Raw genomic sequence first — 15,146 nt, forward strand, 5'->3', positions numbered from 1 at the left:
TTCAGCTCTCTATAAAATCTTAATGTCAGGTTGTTTATGTTCTCAAACCATGTTCCTTTTCTTTTGAAATAGTGTTTTAGACATTCTAAATACCTAGACTTTTCATGCAAATGAATTCCCCTAAATACGGCAAAAAAAAAAAAAAATTCAGTTCTCATGCTGGAAAAAGTCAAAGCCACAATGACCTTTACACAAAGGGAGAGGCACCTGGGCTCAATTAAGGTGTGACAAATTCATATCCCAGTGACCGCTGGTGAGGGGTATGTGGGGCATGGGCTGTCCTGAGGTCCAAAAGGTTCTTATTTATGACTGAGTCACTTCACACATGCAAGCACTTAAGGTTGCTGATAGTTTCTCATAGGACTGCCGTCTCCACGCCGGCTACAGGGAGCTTTCTTGTTAATGATTCTTCCCTTGGTCAGGATTTCCTAACGGATCTTCCCAGCTCAGGCCCAACCTAGCATGAAAGAGGACAGAAAAGACAGTGCTTCAGGAGAGCTGAGATTGTTGGCCAGAGGTACCACTCTCCTGCTGGGATCTATCTACCAAGGCTTGAGTCTTCAGACCCCAGACTCTTCCTCCTTAGCTATCTTGGTTCATTCGACCAAATTTTTTTTTATGGGGCAAGTCCTTACACACACACACACACACACACACACACACACACACACACACACTAATAACTAAATAAATGCACAAGAAAACTAGAAGCAAAGAAAGGAAGGAAGAACAGAAGAGAGCAGAAAGGGAAGACAATGGAGTCTCCAGGTATACTGGTTTGTTTTTATTAGCTTGATACAAACTAGGGTCACCTGGGAAGAAAACTTTAATTATAAAATAGCCTCCATCAGACTTATCTGTGGGATATTTTAATTGTTGTTTGATGCACGAGGGTCCCTTGTTGCCCTGGACAGGTGGGCCTGGACTGTATGAGAAATAGTTTCAAAATACATGGTTTCAAAACTGTAACCCCCAAATTGAGGCAGTTAATGCAAAATTACATTAGATTTTTATTAGGTTGAATTTTGAAAGCAAAATAATTTGAAGACTTTGTCAGAGGGATTTTCTAGAAATTTTGGCAGGTGCTGGACTATTTCTGATGGACTTGGCTACTTCACCTCTCCTGTTGGGTTTATCCCTCCATGCTCACACATGCCTTACGTTGCTGCGGTTTATGTATTTATAAACAGCTGTCTGCCATGTGTGTGAGCTCGAATTGAGCCTGAAACGGCATGGTGCTTCCTAAAGAGCCTGGTTAAGGGGAATACCTGACTTTAATAACTCAAGTGCTGGTGATAATAGGTTTGGACCACCACAGTCTCTCTCTGTCTCTTTGTCTCTGTCTCTCTGTCTCTGTCTCTCTCTCTGTGTCTAGTTGACCGTAGGAAATAGAAAATAGAAAAGTGCCTTTTTTCTTTTTTGCTTCAACTTAGGCTTTAATTCCAGCCACAACTGAGTGAGTTTGGTTAAATCATTTAATCAGTCTAGTCTGTGCTTTTATTTTAATCTGTAAAATTCAAATGATGCTGATGATAGTACCAAAGAATACAGTCTTGGATTTTGCCTGAACTCATGATGCGATTCTGATAATAAGAATCGTTAGTAGCAAGGAGCAGATGAGACTCAAGGATGATCTTCCAGCCAGCCAAAGACCTGGGATCTACGCCTTGTGGAGTGTATCTCCTAAGTGTGCCAGCCTAAGAGCTGACTAAGCCTCTGGGCAGAGATGTTGTGGGCAGTTCCAGCACCATAAGGAGCAATAGGGGACTGGCTCAAGCTGCCTTCGTGCTAGTGGCACCTCCACGCTAGACCCCTGACTCAGCTTGATTTGGGGGTGAGTCTTTAGAGCCAGCCTGCTTGGGTTCTAATTCTCTTAGCACTGTGTTGTTTGAACCCGACCCCCTCTCCGTGCCTCAAGTGTCACCATCTGTATTGTAGTGAGAATGACAGTGGCATTGGCTGAGCTGGGGAATGAGGAGCTCATAGAGGTGAGGGGAGCCACAGAGAGCTGTGTAAAGCATAAAGGAGAGTCTATAAAGAGATGGGAATTCTTTCTCTGGTGTTGCCGTTGGTCTGGGAATGTTCCTCTAATCTTTCCTCTGTGTGACGATTTCAAAAGAAGCCTCATAATTAGAAAGGCAATGATATAGTAAAAATCAAAATCAACTATTAATATTTGCTTTTTGTGACGCCTCAAAAGGTGATGACCTTCTTGAAGCTGGGCTATTTTCATCCCAGCTGAGAATCATAAACTGAAATCTGAGGTCCTAGACTATGCTTTGGGCTGAGCTGGAGGCACTCTTTCCATTATAGAAAATCTTCCTTCCTTCCTTCCTTCCTTCCTTCCTTCCTTCCTTCCTTCCTTCCTTCCTTCCTTCCTTCCTTCTTTCCTTCCTTCCTTCCTTTTCTTTTTCTTCCTTTCTTTTTCTTTTTCTCTTTTTAAGACAGGATTTCTCTGTGTTAACAGCCCTGGCTGTTGGAACTCACTATGTAGATCAGGCTGTCCTGGAACTCACAGAGATCTACCTGCCTCTGCCTCCCAAGTACTGGGTTTAAAGGCTTGGCTCTTATAGAACATTTCTGAGCAATGTAGCATGAAGTCCTCTTGCATCTCAGGGCTCACCTCCCTGACCCATGCCCTTTCTTACCTACCATCCGTGGTAGTTTGTGAAATTGCCCACACCAGAAAGGCTGACTGTGCCCCTTGACTGGTGTCAGCCAGAGGCCCTGCTAGGGAGTAGTTGAAGGACAGTCTGTGTGTGTGTGTGTCATTTGGAACTGAATGTTGAGACACAGAGGAAATAAACAGCATTGTTTACCTCAGTCAGAGCGACCCTGCTAAAACAGGGGGAAGTGATTTAAGAAGTTCTCCCGAAACTGCTTTTATCATTGTCCTTATGATTAAATATTTATGTGGTAAGTTTAAAAATTCTTAGTAAGTGATACAGCAGTGTTTTTGAACAAGTCATGGATTTTGGCTACAACTCAAATTTCATGGTGGGTGGGGTAGAAAATTCCAAGACATCTGTGTGTTTAAAATAAAAGAGGGAGCGTGTCCACACGGGTAGTCCACGGAAACCTGACGGCAGAGCTCCAGGGGCTCAGAAGCAGGCTCAGTGCCCTGAGTTCATTCCAGCCCTTCATTTGGGGTAAGAATCGAGGGATATCTGAAATTTGTAAAAGAAAAATTATCTGCAATTGAAAGAAATGTCCTCTCTTGAAATGAATGAGGATTTTCGCATTTATTCCTGCCTGTGCCAATTCGCTGGTGGCTGAAGGAAAAGACTACAGCAATCAATTCTTCTGTCAGAAAGCCAACATTTCTTGTTTCCATTCCTCCAGCGATCCCCTGTGGCTCCTGAGAACAAACAGAGGCAGTGGTAGTTCTTTGAAAGTTTGAGCAGCAGTCTTGGGTGACTTTTTGGCTGAAGTTTTAGTTCAAAATTTCCTTCCTTAATACTTTTGTGGCGGTTATCTCTGTGTACCAGAGTATAAAGCAACAGACTGTGGTTTGGCATGATATTGTGTTTTCTAGCATCTGCTCAATTTTATGGTTCTGATTTTTTTTTCAAATCTAAAAAATTGATTTCTTTCCTCTTAATTTAGCTTCTTTATGGGAATGCTCAAGAGACTGGTAAGAAACGACTGTGAAATAATCTAATCATTGTGAGAGCTGCTCTCTAGTTCCAGGTTCAGTTGGAATAAATGTGACACTTGACACCTGAGACCCAATTCTTCTGCATAAGCGAATTTAATAAATACGTGTTCAATGACTGATTCTCCTTTACAGGGGAATCTTTAGTAAGTAAAAAGCAGGTCAAGATAAATATTTTACTTGTGATTTATTTTTCAGTGGCTACAGTGACTTCTCTTCTGGACCCTAAGTCAGACAGCACTCATCAAACCCCGAGTGAGCACATCATAGCCGTTCTGTGTCTCTGATCTATCAATCACCAGCAGGAGATTGACAAACAAAGAATGGGGCTTTGGGTTTTGGCGGCTCTGACAGTTTCCATGTATTCCTCAGTAATCAAGAGCAGTGAGTATTGGTGCTCAGCTAAGTTGTATGTTTTTTTTTTTTTTTTTTTTTTTTTTTTACTTAAGTAATTCTTGGAACATTTGTTGCATCTCAGTTGCTTGCTTCCAGTTGCTCTGGGCTGAATTGTGTGCAGCAACATTATTTCCTCTCCACATGTTCTTTATCATAATCTCTCAGTAGGAATTCCCTATTGTGAGTGGCTCATAATTTTGGAGTTACATATATCAAGACTGAACACAGTACCTGCATGTCGGAGGCATTATGGGGATTTATTGACTGACAACGTATTCGGGTGAATATAGGTGTTTTCCCCTAGGAGGAAAGGAGAACATAACTTCAAATTGATTCCTTAGTTTATTGTACCACGTAGCACATTTAGTAAAGGCTTCTAACTGTTGACTTAATATTTCTCAAAGCATCGCAATTTATGATCTCTTTAAAAATCTAATCAAGAATGGAAACATTAAGTTATATGAAAAGAACCACATGGTCACTTCAGGGTCATGTTCATACTTTATTTGTAGGTAAACCAATCTGGGGTCTGGAACATGAGGCTTTAATTGTGAGATGCCCCCAAGGCGGAGGCCCGCTTGATCATGTGGAATGGTATAACTCAATTACAAATGAGAGTATGTCTACTCAGAAAAGCAATGGGATCGTTGTCTCCAGAGACCGCCTGAAGTTTCTACCAGCCAGAATGGCTCACTCCGGAATCTATGCTTGCGTGGTCACAAGGTACATCTGCAGGAATCCACTGTGAGCTTTGTGCCTGCTCCCTTCTCGCTAATGATGGGTGCTCCAACTGTCCTCGCTTCCTCTCCGCTCTGCCCCTCAGAGAAATGGTTAAGTTTATAAAGTGATTTGAACCAGAAAGTACTCCTGGGAAGACCAGCAGCCTAACTGGTGATGGGCTATTGAACATACCGCAGCAAGGCCATATACATGCATATACATTCTAAATAGAAAAATGCCCAGCTTTTCTAGTGACCCCAAATAATGAGTTATCACTAACTGTGGTCTGAGAGTAAGAAAAACTAACAAGTGGAAGCCCAGACATTTGGCATCCCAAAGTTCTGTGTTGGGCGAAAAGATGCAGATGCCAGAACCTGAGACGAAGAGAGAGACTGCAGAGACCCAGTCTCTGTGTCTGTGTCTATAAACCCTCAGTCTGCACTGCAATGGCCTCGTGTTTAGATCTCACAGCATCTCTGGTACTCACAGAGTCTCACATAGCCTAGATAGCTTGATGCCTAGGTTTGGAGAAGACAGTTCCAACCCAAGCTCTTCCACTAGTTAGGTTGCAGTGCCACCACGTGACTTCTCTGTCTCTCAGTTCCTCGTGTGTAAAATTCATATGGTAGCATCATGTTCCAAAACAACAACAACAAAAACCCATCGCTGTGAGAATAACATGATGTCAAAGTGTGCTTAGCTCTGTGTCTGGCTCAACAAACACTAACAAATATTTTAGTTAGGATCCTAGCATGGCAGTGGGCGATGAGGACCTGGTGAAGCCATTTTCAAGGCTTTGTTTTTTTCTCCTGTGTAGCAAATGAGGTCTTTAAAAGCTCAAGATTTTGATGATTATTTTGTAATAAAAGAACTGTATACATCGTTTTTGCAAGAGTAGCACTGCCCAACGGATGGAGTTGGATTAAGCTATCTAGTGGTAGCTGGTAACACTTTTAAATGCTTGCCTTCTTTCCATAGCCCCGACTTCAATATGACTGAATTCATGAATGTGACCATATATAGAAAGACAACAGGCTGCAACGTTCCTGATCATTTGATGTACAAAACAGTAAATGGATCAGCAAAGAACCCCAAGATAACTTGTCCAACAATCTCCTACTATAATTGGACAGCGCCTGTTCAGTGGTTTAAGGTAAAAGTTTGAAATTTGGGGGAGAAATGGACAAAATTAGCACAAATGATGTAGCAGAAAGTGAAAAACTCAGTGGAAGAGGAATGGGATGTTTTTCTGGTTGTTACTGCAGAACTGCAAAGCTCTTCAAGGACCGAAGTACAGGGCGCACAGAGCCTACTTGTTCATTAATAACGTGGGGCAAGACGATGAAGGGGATTACACGTGTAAATTCACGCACAATGAGAATGGGACCAGTTACATTGTGACCGCAACCAGGTCATTCATAGTCGAAGGTAAGCTGGCTTCAGCAAACTGCAGGAGCCAAACAAAAATGAGAAGGGAGAAGTGAATATTTCCTGTTGTATTTTCCATTCTCTGTCTGTACTCTATTCTCTTCTGGTTCCCATCTACACACTCTACTGTGACAGGAAGTTGCTGTTGTACAACACAAGGTTTAAGAATTCCAAGGAAGGATGTATTATTGAACCAAAGCCATAGATAGCTATTCCCCACCCCACCCCCATTTGGAGATTTATTTTCAAGGATAAAGCTGTCTGAATTTACTTTTCTTCCCCCTGTTTTTGACTGATTTCCAAAATGCTCATCTACCTAAATCCTGGATGCTCCTGTTTCATATATATCCTCAGAAGTTCTCGCCTCCTCCCTTAAGCTCTCCCTCATCCCTAGATTGCTTGTAATAACTAATGTGAAGTTACACAGACAAGCATACTGCCTGGTACGAGTAATGACAAGATGAAAGTTTATACTACATTTAGCTAAGACGCAACTGATGTCCCTGCATACCTGGTTGAGTTTATGGATGTAGAAACCGCAGATGAAGAGGCCTGAGTGTCATAGGGCACCGTGACCTTTGTACACACTGCTGAGTGGTTTTCAGTCATGGTTTATGTGCTTTTGGTGTCATCGGCATCTTCAAGGCAGGTCATTTGCTTAGAAAAAACCTTTTTCCAAATACATTTTTAATATTGTAGAAGCCACTTAAGGGTAAGATTTTCTAATCATATCTGATGGCGTTTACAGAATTGAGGTCTTCTGGGCACAGTTGCCTTTGTAGAGGAGATTGAGGGGAGGGTCTCACCATCCATCCAAGTGGCGGTGAACAAGAAAAGCCTCTTCAGTCCTTCCTCCATTGCTGGAGAATAAGCGCCATCAGACCTCAACTGTGTTTGTGTCTCTCCTTGTCTAATGTCAACTCCTGCAATGTTTCCTAACTGCAACACCCTGAAATTAATGACCACCTAGGGGTGAAGGATTTATCTGTGCTCCAAGAGACCTCCTGCTTCCCTGTGCCTCAGTCTCAGGGGCCACAGGAAGAAGCCTTCCTGAGGATAAGCACGGTGGTGGAGGGTGGTGACGAGCACACCTCTGTGTTCATGGCTGAGTCACTTTGCCGAGCCTATTGACTTCTTCTCTGTACTTTTATGCCTATTCTACAGAATTATGGTTTTCAAATAGTTGTAGGTCATACAACTAATGGGTTAGACCAGTATTTGTTTTAATGATATAGAAGAGAATAGAAAAGAAGATGTCACAAAAGGTATCATAGTAGTCAGAAAAAAATGTTGCTTAATATATTTGTTTCATTTGTGTGTGTGTATATGTGAATTGCCAAAAGTTATTTTCAAAACAGTTGACACAATAGTGTGAACTAAAATAGAAATATGAAAAGATTAGCTTATATTGATGACTAATCAATGCAGTAATACTTAAATTCTATTTCTGTTTTTTAATTTCAAGAAAAAGGCTTTTCTGTGTTTCCAGTAATTAAATTCCCCGCACACAACACAACCATGGAAGTGGAAATAGGTAAGAAATTTTAAAACTCCCTGTTTACCTGGAAAATATTTCCTTCTGATTCTGGGTCTGGTTTCCTATGAAAGGGTTATGCAATTAGTAGATGGGAACTTGGGGATCATGTGAGGTGGCTGTATGGAAATACATGTCCCTGTCACAGCACTGTGTTTGTATTGAGTCTTAGAGTTCATGGTCCTCATGTAAGCATCTTTTTAATGATCACTTCTACCCAATGGGCAGATGTCCTCACTTTACTTTTGAGGAACTTAGGTTCAGAGATGCTCAAAGGTATGCCCCAAGGTCATAGATGAGTGATAGCAAAAGAATAAGAACAGATTTATGAATCTCTATGTCTCTTCTCTTGTTGAGTTCCATTAGAAAAGACTTGGTGTCTGAAACACGACGATGAATCACGTCTCTCTCCTCTCCCATCTGTAATCGATGACTCTATCACACCCCTGGCCTTATGTATCTCTCTCTGATGAGCAATGTGTTTTTCAGTCTTCCCTATTATGCCCACACTGATATTCCTGCATTTCTGGGGAGTAAGATCATATATAATTCCCTGTTTGTAATCCTACCTGCCACCCTCTTCCTTGACAAAGAACAGCATTTGATTTGGTCTCAACTCAAGTCTTGGCCACCACCACTTCCGTCTGGAGTGTTGTAGCCTCTAATCCTTACTTCATAGTGTTGCTGTTCCAGAGACTCTCAGGTCTCCATGTCAACTATGTCCCTTATTTTAGGCAAGCTCCTGGTGGGAGCCTGTAGTTCAGGAAGCAGGAAGTTGAATGTACAACTGTGGCCAAAATCAGCTCTGATGTTTTAACTTCCGAAAGAACATCTCGAGTTGAAGGGAGTGGGATGGAGCACTGGAGAGTAATCTTTGTGAATGTTTTACACCCAAAATAACAGTTGGGCTGGGCAAAGCAGTTTTATCTCCAAGCAGCTCATGGAGTGACAACAGGGATTCTGTGGGCAGGGAAAGATGTGGAAAAAACCAGGGATAAAGAAACTCACGTTTCAGCTATCAGCAACTCCTTCATGATTGTAGAAGCTGTGATGCTAGGGCAGGTAGAGTTTCCTGAGGCGAGAGGGTGGTGTGTCTGTGAGGAAAATGGACACACTGGCGGGGGTGAGATAGAGAGCAAGGAAGGCACAGGAAGGAGATGAGGAAGGGAAGTGGGCCGGACTGCAGAAGGTTTACTACACTGGGTGAAACTGATGCCACTTGCAGAATTTAATTTTCCTCGTGAATTTCTTCACTTCCCGTCTAGGAAAACCAGTGAATATCACCTGCTTAGCTTGCCTTGGCAAAGGCCCTCAGTTCTTGACTAAAGTCCTGTGGCAGATTAATGAAAGGAATGTTGAAATGTTTGGCAAAGAAAGAATTCAAGAGGAGAAAGAACAAAATCAAAGGTATTCCATCTATCTATCTATCTATCTATCTATCTATCTATCTATCTATCTATCTTCTATCCATCCATCCATCTATCTATCTATCTATCTATCTATCTATCTATCTTTCTATCTATCATCATCTATTTATTGAGACAAGGTCTTACTATGTCATCTTGGTTAGCCTGGAGCCTACTTTGTAGACCAGGCTAGGCTCAAACTCACAGAGACCCTCCTGCTTCTTGAATGATGGGATTAGAGGTGTGTATCACCACACCCAGCTATTTTTATATTGGAGTTGAAACAGCCCCCTCTCCCACCTCCCAGCTGGCACTTGCCAGGAAAACATTATCAGTAACCTGTTGCTTTTTCAGTTCCAGCAGTGCCATGGATTGTTTAACCTCAGTACTAAGGATAACTAATGTGACAGACAAGGATTTGTCCCGGAAATATGACTGTCTGGCCCTGAACCATCGTGGCGTGATAAGGCACACCTTGCACCTGAGAGAAAAACAGCCAAGTAAGGCATGTCCCTCTCACTAAGCTTGACTAAACTGGAGGAATCAACTGTAAAGTGCAGCCATTTTCTCAGAAGACTGCACTGCAGTTAGGTTCCAGGGAATCCATCACGATCATGGGGACTAGTGGGCTAGTCTCGTGAAACGGGGTTTCTCCTCTTGGGGATGCTCTTTAAATCTGCTCTTCCCAGAATGTTTCTGTCTTCCAGGAGGACTCTGTGCTGCTCTATTCTTCCTCTCTGTCTTCCCCTCCCTCCCTTTTCTCCCCACAGTCCTCTTCCCACTCTGCATCTTCCTTTGCCTGTTCTCGCTCCCTCTTTCCTTCCTTTTTGTCTGCCCGTGGCTTCCTCCTCTGTCATCCTTTGTACAGTCAACAAGGGGCTTTGGTGTTTATAGTGGGTTTAATGCAGGACTAGCCCTGAGGTGTCTCTTTGTGTAATCTCGTCACGGAAAACAACTTACAAACTTTCCATTCAGAGCACTTCTCAGGGTCCTTGCTTGGTCTTCGAGTTTACAGCTACAGTCACCCTGATAGGTCGATGACCAGTTTGAGTCCATTTCCAAAGAATGCAGAGAAAAAATATTGTACCCTTATCACCCTCTTTTATGATACTTACCACTCCCCTAATGGCAATACAATTAATGTAAGCAAAAAGCTTCTTTTAAATATTGAGAGGGTGGAAGATAGAGATACTGATTCTAAGCTCATAGCAACGTGTGGAGCATTCATTTGGATGAATACATGGATTAAAAGGAGGGTGGGTGTACCAGTTTGACATAGCCACATTGTGTCTCTGCCTGGTGTGGTACTTGGGCTCTTTGTTATTTTCGTTTGTTTTGTTGCTTGTTTTCACTATGGAGACCAATCTGGCCTTGAACTCACTGAGTTCCGCCTGCCTTTGCTAGAATTAAAGATAAGTGTCCCCACACCCAGCCAGGAGTTTTCTTGTTTTGGTTTTGGTTTTAGCCTCTGACTTGTAAATTTTTATTTTAAAAAAAAAAGTTGTAATTTGTCGGTGGCCTGACTTGTGATGACCAGGCTCATAGATGACTCTTAGTGTTGTCATGTTTAGCAAGACATTAGGCATCTGCCCTGATAATGGTATTACTCAGGATGACTGTGGACCACAGCACTGTGTGCTAGGACAGTGGTGAGCACAGTGATTTGTACAGGGTGAAAGAAGCCACATCCCTGCTCTTACCCAGCATGACCTTGTGTCCTTAGTACCCTCCTCTGCCAACGGTGTATCTTTTGTCTAAATTTCTGAATATTTTCTCGTTATGTTTGTATTGGAATTATATTTGTGTTGCCTGGAATGTTATATTTGTTTTGTGTATGTGATTTTTGTACTCTCTGGCTTAATTTTAATTCATCTGTTATTATTCAAATCAACATGTTTGTACTATTTCAACAACTCAGTGTATTGAATAAAAATTGTCTCCATTGCTGTTGAATTATCATAATGAATTCTTTTGTTTCTGCAATTCTGGTATTTTTTAAGTTTGAATAACAAAAACTTAAAAAAAGTCTCCCTCTGCATAGTTCTAAATGCTGTTACATGCAAATTTAGTGTCTGTGATAAGCATAGTACATACATATATACAAAGCTTCCTATGTATTAGGCTAGATCTAATTACTTTCCCTCAGAATTTCTCATGTCTCTTCTCACCACCACGCCTGTTGTACCCACTAATTTCACTCACTAAGAAGGAAGAAAAAGCAGAGTGAGCCTAAAGGATTAGCAAGTACTGTAGTCCTAGACTCAGGACTCAGCACAGATGTCATTTGTCTGTTTATAAACACTGACAGGGAGCCAAGTGTCTAGCCACTGATGAGAAAAATTCCTTGTGCTTTACAAAATCATAAGCACTTAGGTAGATGTTGAGTGTCAACTTTCAGAGACATCTTAAATCAAGGTCTTGCCTCTCGTTGCATGTGCTCAACTGTCCACAAAGGTACTTACTAACAGGAGTCCCTATAAGAACAACTCAACTTCCCACACGTCCCTAGCACGTATCCGGCTGGACTTTTAGACAGTTCTTCCAAATGAGCTCCTTGGGAAGTTCTTATTTAAACCTGAAGAAATAAAGACAGCAACCTCTGGCTTGTTTGGAGCTCTCATCCTTGGATCATCTTTGGAACACCAGACTTTGGTGTTTTGAGTTTATTGCCCTGCATACACACAGATGGTAAACTATCAGGAGTGATAGAGAAATTTGTAACTACTAGTAGAGATTTTCATGTCAGATCTTGGAGCCTGTGCCTGGGGACTTACAAATAAGATTTAAAAAAAAAAAATCACCTACCAGGTCAGACTTATGAGTCTCTTGCTATTCATGTGTAAGCAGTACCACTTCTAATAAATCTATGAGCATCATAAAGTTAAAGGTGCCAAGAATATCACAAATGGTGACAGTTCCCGTGTCCGACTTGTACATGTGTCCTACAAGTTCCCATAGTTGGAAGCAATTTGTTTTTGTGTGTTGTGAAACAAGAAATGTGGGCCTAAGCTCAGAGATAGCTGAAGGGAGATCTCAATAGTGGGAGGCAGCAGCATTACAGAACCCAGTAAACTGACTTCTCCCTTGCACATACTCAGTGACCTGCAGTCCTCTCTTCTGTATCCCCCACCCTCTAGAAGCAATAAGCCCCTGACCTACTACTGACTCACGCTCCTTAGTGTGACCAACACTGACCTTGTCAATCCCTTTCTTACTATTTCATGAGTTCATATCCTTATCTTCCCCTCAATTACTCACCCTATTATATTCATTAGATGTGCTTTCTTCCCATAAAAAAAAAAAAGCCTTCTACTACCATCATATTAATCTTGGCAAAAGAACTCTCATTTTCAACATTCCACTCCTTCATGTCATGACAAATTCTATAGCAAGAGTTTCTGGCCGGGCGCTGGTGGTGCACGCCTTTAATCCCAGCACTTGGGAGGCAGAGGCAGGCGGATCTCTGTGAGTTCGAGACCAGCCTGGTCTACAAGAGCTAGTTCCAGGACAGGCTCCAAAACCACAGAGAAACCCTGTCTCAAAAAACCAAAAAAAAAAAAAAAAAAAAAAAAGAGTTTCTGGTCAAGCATAGCCCCGGACACATCTTCCACTATATCCCCAAACTGAATTGATAAAGCTCTCAGAACACACACTCCCACCTCGGCATGTTGCTCAGCATCCGCTCTGGACAAGGGAAGGGAAGGGAAGCTTTTTTTTTAGATCTTTCTGACTCCTCCCCATCCTTTAGTGATCTCATTTTACAGGATTCCTTCCTTACTCCTTCTGGCATAGAGCAGGCTCCCTTCAAAATGTCTCCGTCAGCTGGAATCCCTTTTTATCTCCTCTCTTACGGGTTTACATGTGTCTGCGTGTCTTCTTTACCTTTAAGAACACTGTGCCACCCAGCCTCACGACTTGCACAGAGTATGGGCTTAAACAATTGATTTGTTGATTTTGAAAGTATTCATGAAAAGTCAACGTTGGCTTATTGAGTGAGAATGTCTGGTGGTTTCAAGGGATGTCAACATTCATGCATCCTTTCCATTCCATCTTATTTTACTAATACTAATAACTTTTTCTCGTCTCCCCATATCTTGATAGTCGATCGTCAAAGCACCTACTACACGGTTGCAGGATGTAGTCTATTGCTCATGCTTATCAACGTCTTGGTGATAGTCTTAAAAGTGTTCTGGATTGAGGTTGCTCTGTTCTGGAGGGACATAGTGACACCTTACAGAATTCAAAATGGTGAGTATCAAGTTCAAGATTTTCTTCACAAGGAAAGGTTCTACAGTGTCTAGTGTTTATTGGTTATTTATCTATTGATGCTATTCTGCTAAACCCTATTTTCATTTTCTGTGTAACCTCCTCAGTGAGATCTTTGAGTCTACATAGGTCATTTTCCATGCTTCTCCTGTTACTGCTTGTACTCTTGACATTCATCTCAAATCTCCTCCCTGGTGGAATTACTATTTTTAGTAAGTCCCTGATAACAGACTCTGCCCAAGATCTACACAGGTTTCAATGTTTTGGAAAATATGTATTGATAAAACTTTATGAAGGGACAACAATAAAATCATCCTGGCTTTTCAGGTTCAAGCACATGAAGGAGGAACAGAAAACACATGCAAATTTTCCTTGAATCTTTATTCCATTACTACACGCTTACATGAACTTTACCCATGCAAAAAGAGTTCTGATGACAAGGGAATATTTGCCTTCATTTGAAAGTGAACATGTTAGGTCTTAGCACTTGACACTGTCAATTAGCTGGTGGTGGTTTGATCTGTGGGGAGTTCAGACCCCTTATGAAATTTGACTTCTGTCACTATTGATCTTTAGCATATGAACTTCTTCTGAGGGAGTATAATGGTTTCACATACCCTTAGTTTGACTTTCTGGGATTTCAGTTACTGAGGGTCAGCTGAAGCTTAAAAAGATTAAATGAGGAACTGCTGAAAGAAGCAAGTGTGAGTTTTAGGTTGAGCACAGCTCTGAGATGAGTGATAAAGTCACTGTGTCCTGCTGTGTCTTGCATGGGATATGAACCATCTGTTTGTTCAGTGTATCCATGGCATGGCATGTATGCTACCCACCCACTAGCCAGTGGCTGTATTAGTTAGCAGGTTTGCTGCTGAAGTCCCACAGTGCTTGAGTCTGAGGAGTAGTTGTTTTACTTTGAGATAACGACCATAAAGTTCTAGACTATTGATGCTGCCAGTTTTGTCAGAGTCCATGGCTCCATCTTGATTCCCAGTAATGGCTATTAAACTCTTACTGTACCAAGTTTATAAATTAGTCTTAGGTCTGCGTGTCTAGGAGACAATGTATAATAGAGGCCTAAGTACTACCCGTGGCTTTGGGTATCTACTGGATGTCTTTGCCTAAGTGAGGCAGGCTGTGTGGGAAAATGAAACAGGCACCAGGCACAGAAGGAGGCTCCATGCATCATGATAAATACCGGAAGCTTATGAACAAAATTGAAGTGTCCTGAACAGACACTCTGTTCCCTATCATTCAAGTTCAGATGTTAAAAACCAATCAACCAACCAATTAACCAACCAACCAACCAACAAACAAACCTTAGGTTCGCATCTGTTATTTCTTGGCCACATTTTATAGCTGTGTGTTGTTGGTATCTCTTGATTTTAAGAGTATTTGGGGGGATGAAGCATATTCACTAACAGCCATACAACTTGTAAAGAGCGGTCTCTCAACAGATGAACGAGAGTGTTTAGAATCCATAACGAATTGGTACTTTTTGGTGTCATTCTCAGATGGCAAGCTCTATGATGCTTACGTCATCTACCCACGGGTCTTTGAGGGGAGCTCAGCAGGAATCACCTCCGTGGAGTACTTTGTTCATCACACTCTGCCCAACGTTCTTGAAAAAAAATGTGGTTACAAGTTATGCATTTATGGGAGAGACCTGCTGCCCGGACAAGGTAAAGGTGCCATCATGGACTGGGGATTGAAATTCGTTGGAAAAAAGTCTGGAAAGGAGATC

The 15,146-nt window shown here is 41.9% G+C and overlaps 1 protein-coding gene across 3 annotated transcripts in view; it reads left to right on the plus strand.

Moving 5' to 3' along the window:
* The window catches only part of Il1rl1 (interleukin 1 receptor like 1), a 45,590-nt gene that overhangs the window by 26,763 nt on the left and 3,681 nt on the right, over positions 1–15,146 (plus strand). The window contains exons 2-10 of one of the 3 annotated variants that reach the window (XM_057751243.1): positions 3,854–4,039; positions 4,564–4,774; positions 5,750–5,924; positions 6,037–6,199; positions 7,665–7,733; positions 8,999–9,140; positions 9,494–9,639; positions 13,241–13,387; positions 14,917–15,084. In XM_057751243.1, coding sequence (XP_057607226.1) covers positions 3,979–4,039; positions 4,564–4,774; positions 5,750–5,924; positions 6,037–6,199; positions 7,665–7,733; positions 8,999–9,140; positions 9,494–9,639; positions 13,241–13,387; positions 14,917–15,084 — 1,282 coding nt within the window. In that variant the 5' untranslated portion in view covers positions 3,854–3,978. Of the gene's footprint in view, positions 1–3,122; positions 3,150–3,853; positions 4,040–4,563; positions 4,775–5,749; positions 5,925–6,036; positions 6,200–7,664; positions 7,734–8,998; positions 9,141–9,493; positions 9,679–13,240; positions 13,388–14,916; positions 15,085–15,146 lie in introns of those variants that run through there. The other 2 variants (XM_057751241.1, XM_057751242.1) reach the window with 2 other exon arrangements.

This window comes from Chionomys nivalis, chromosome 19 (genome assembly GCF_950005125.1).
Source record: "Chionomys nivalis chromosome 19, mChiNiv1.1, whole genome shotgun sequence".
Taxonomy (NCBI): Eukaryota; Metazoa; Chordata; class Mammalia; order Rodentia; family Cricetidae; genus Chionomys; species Chionomys nivalis.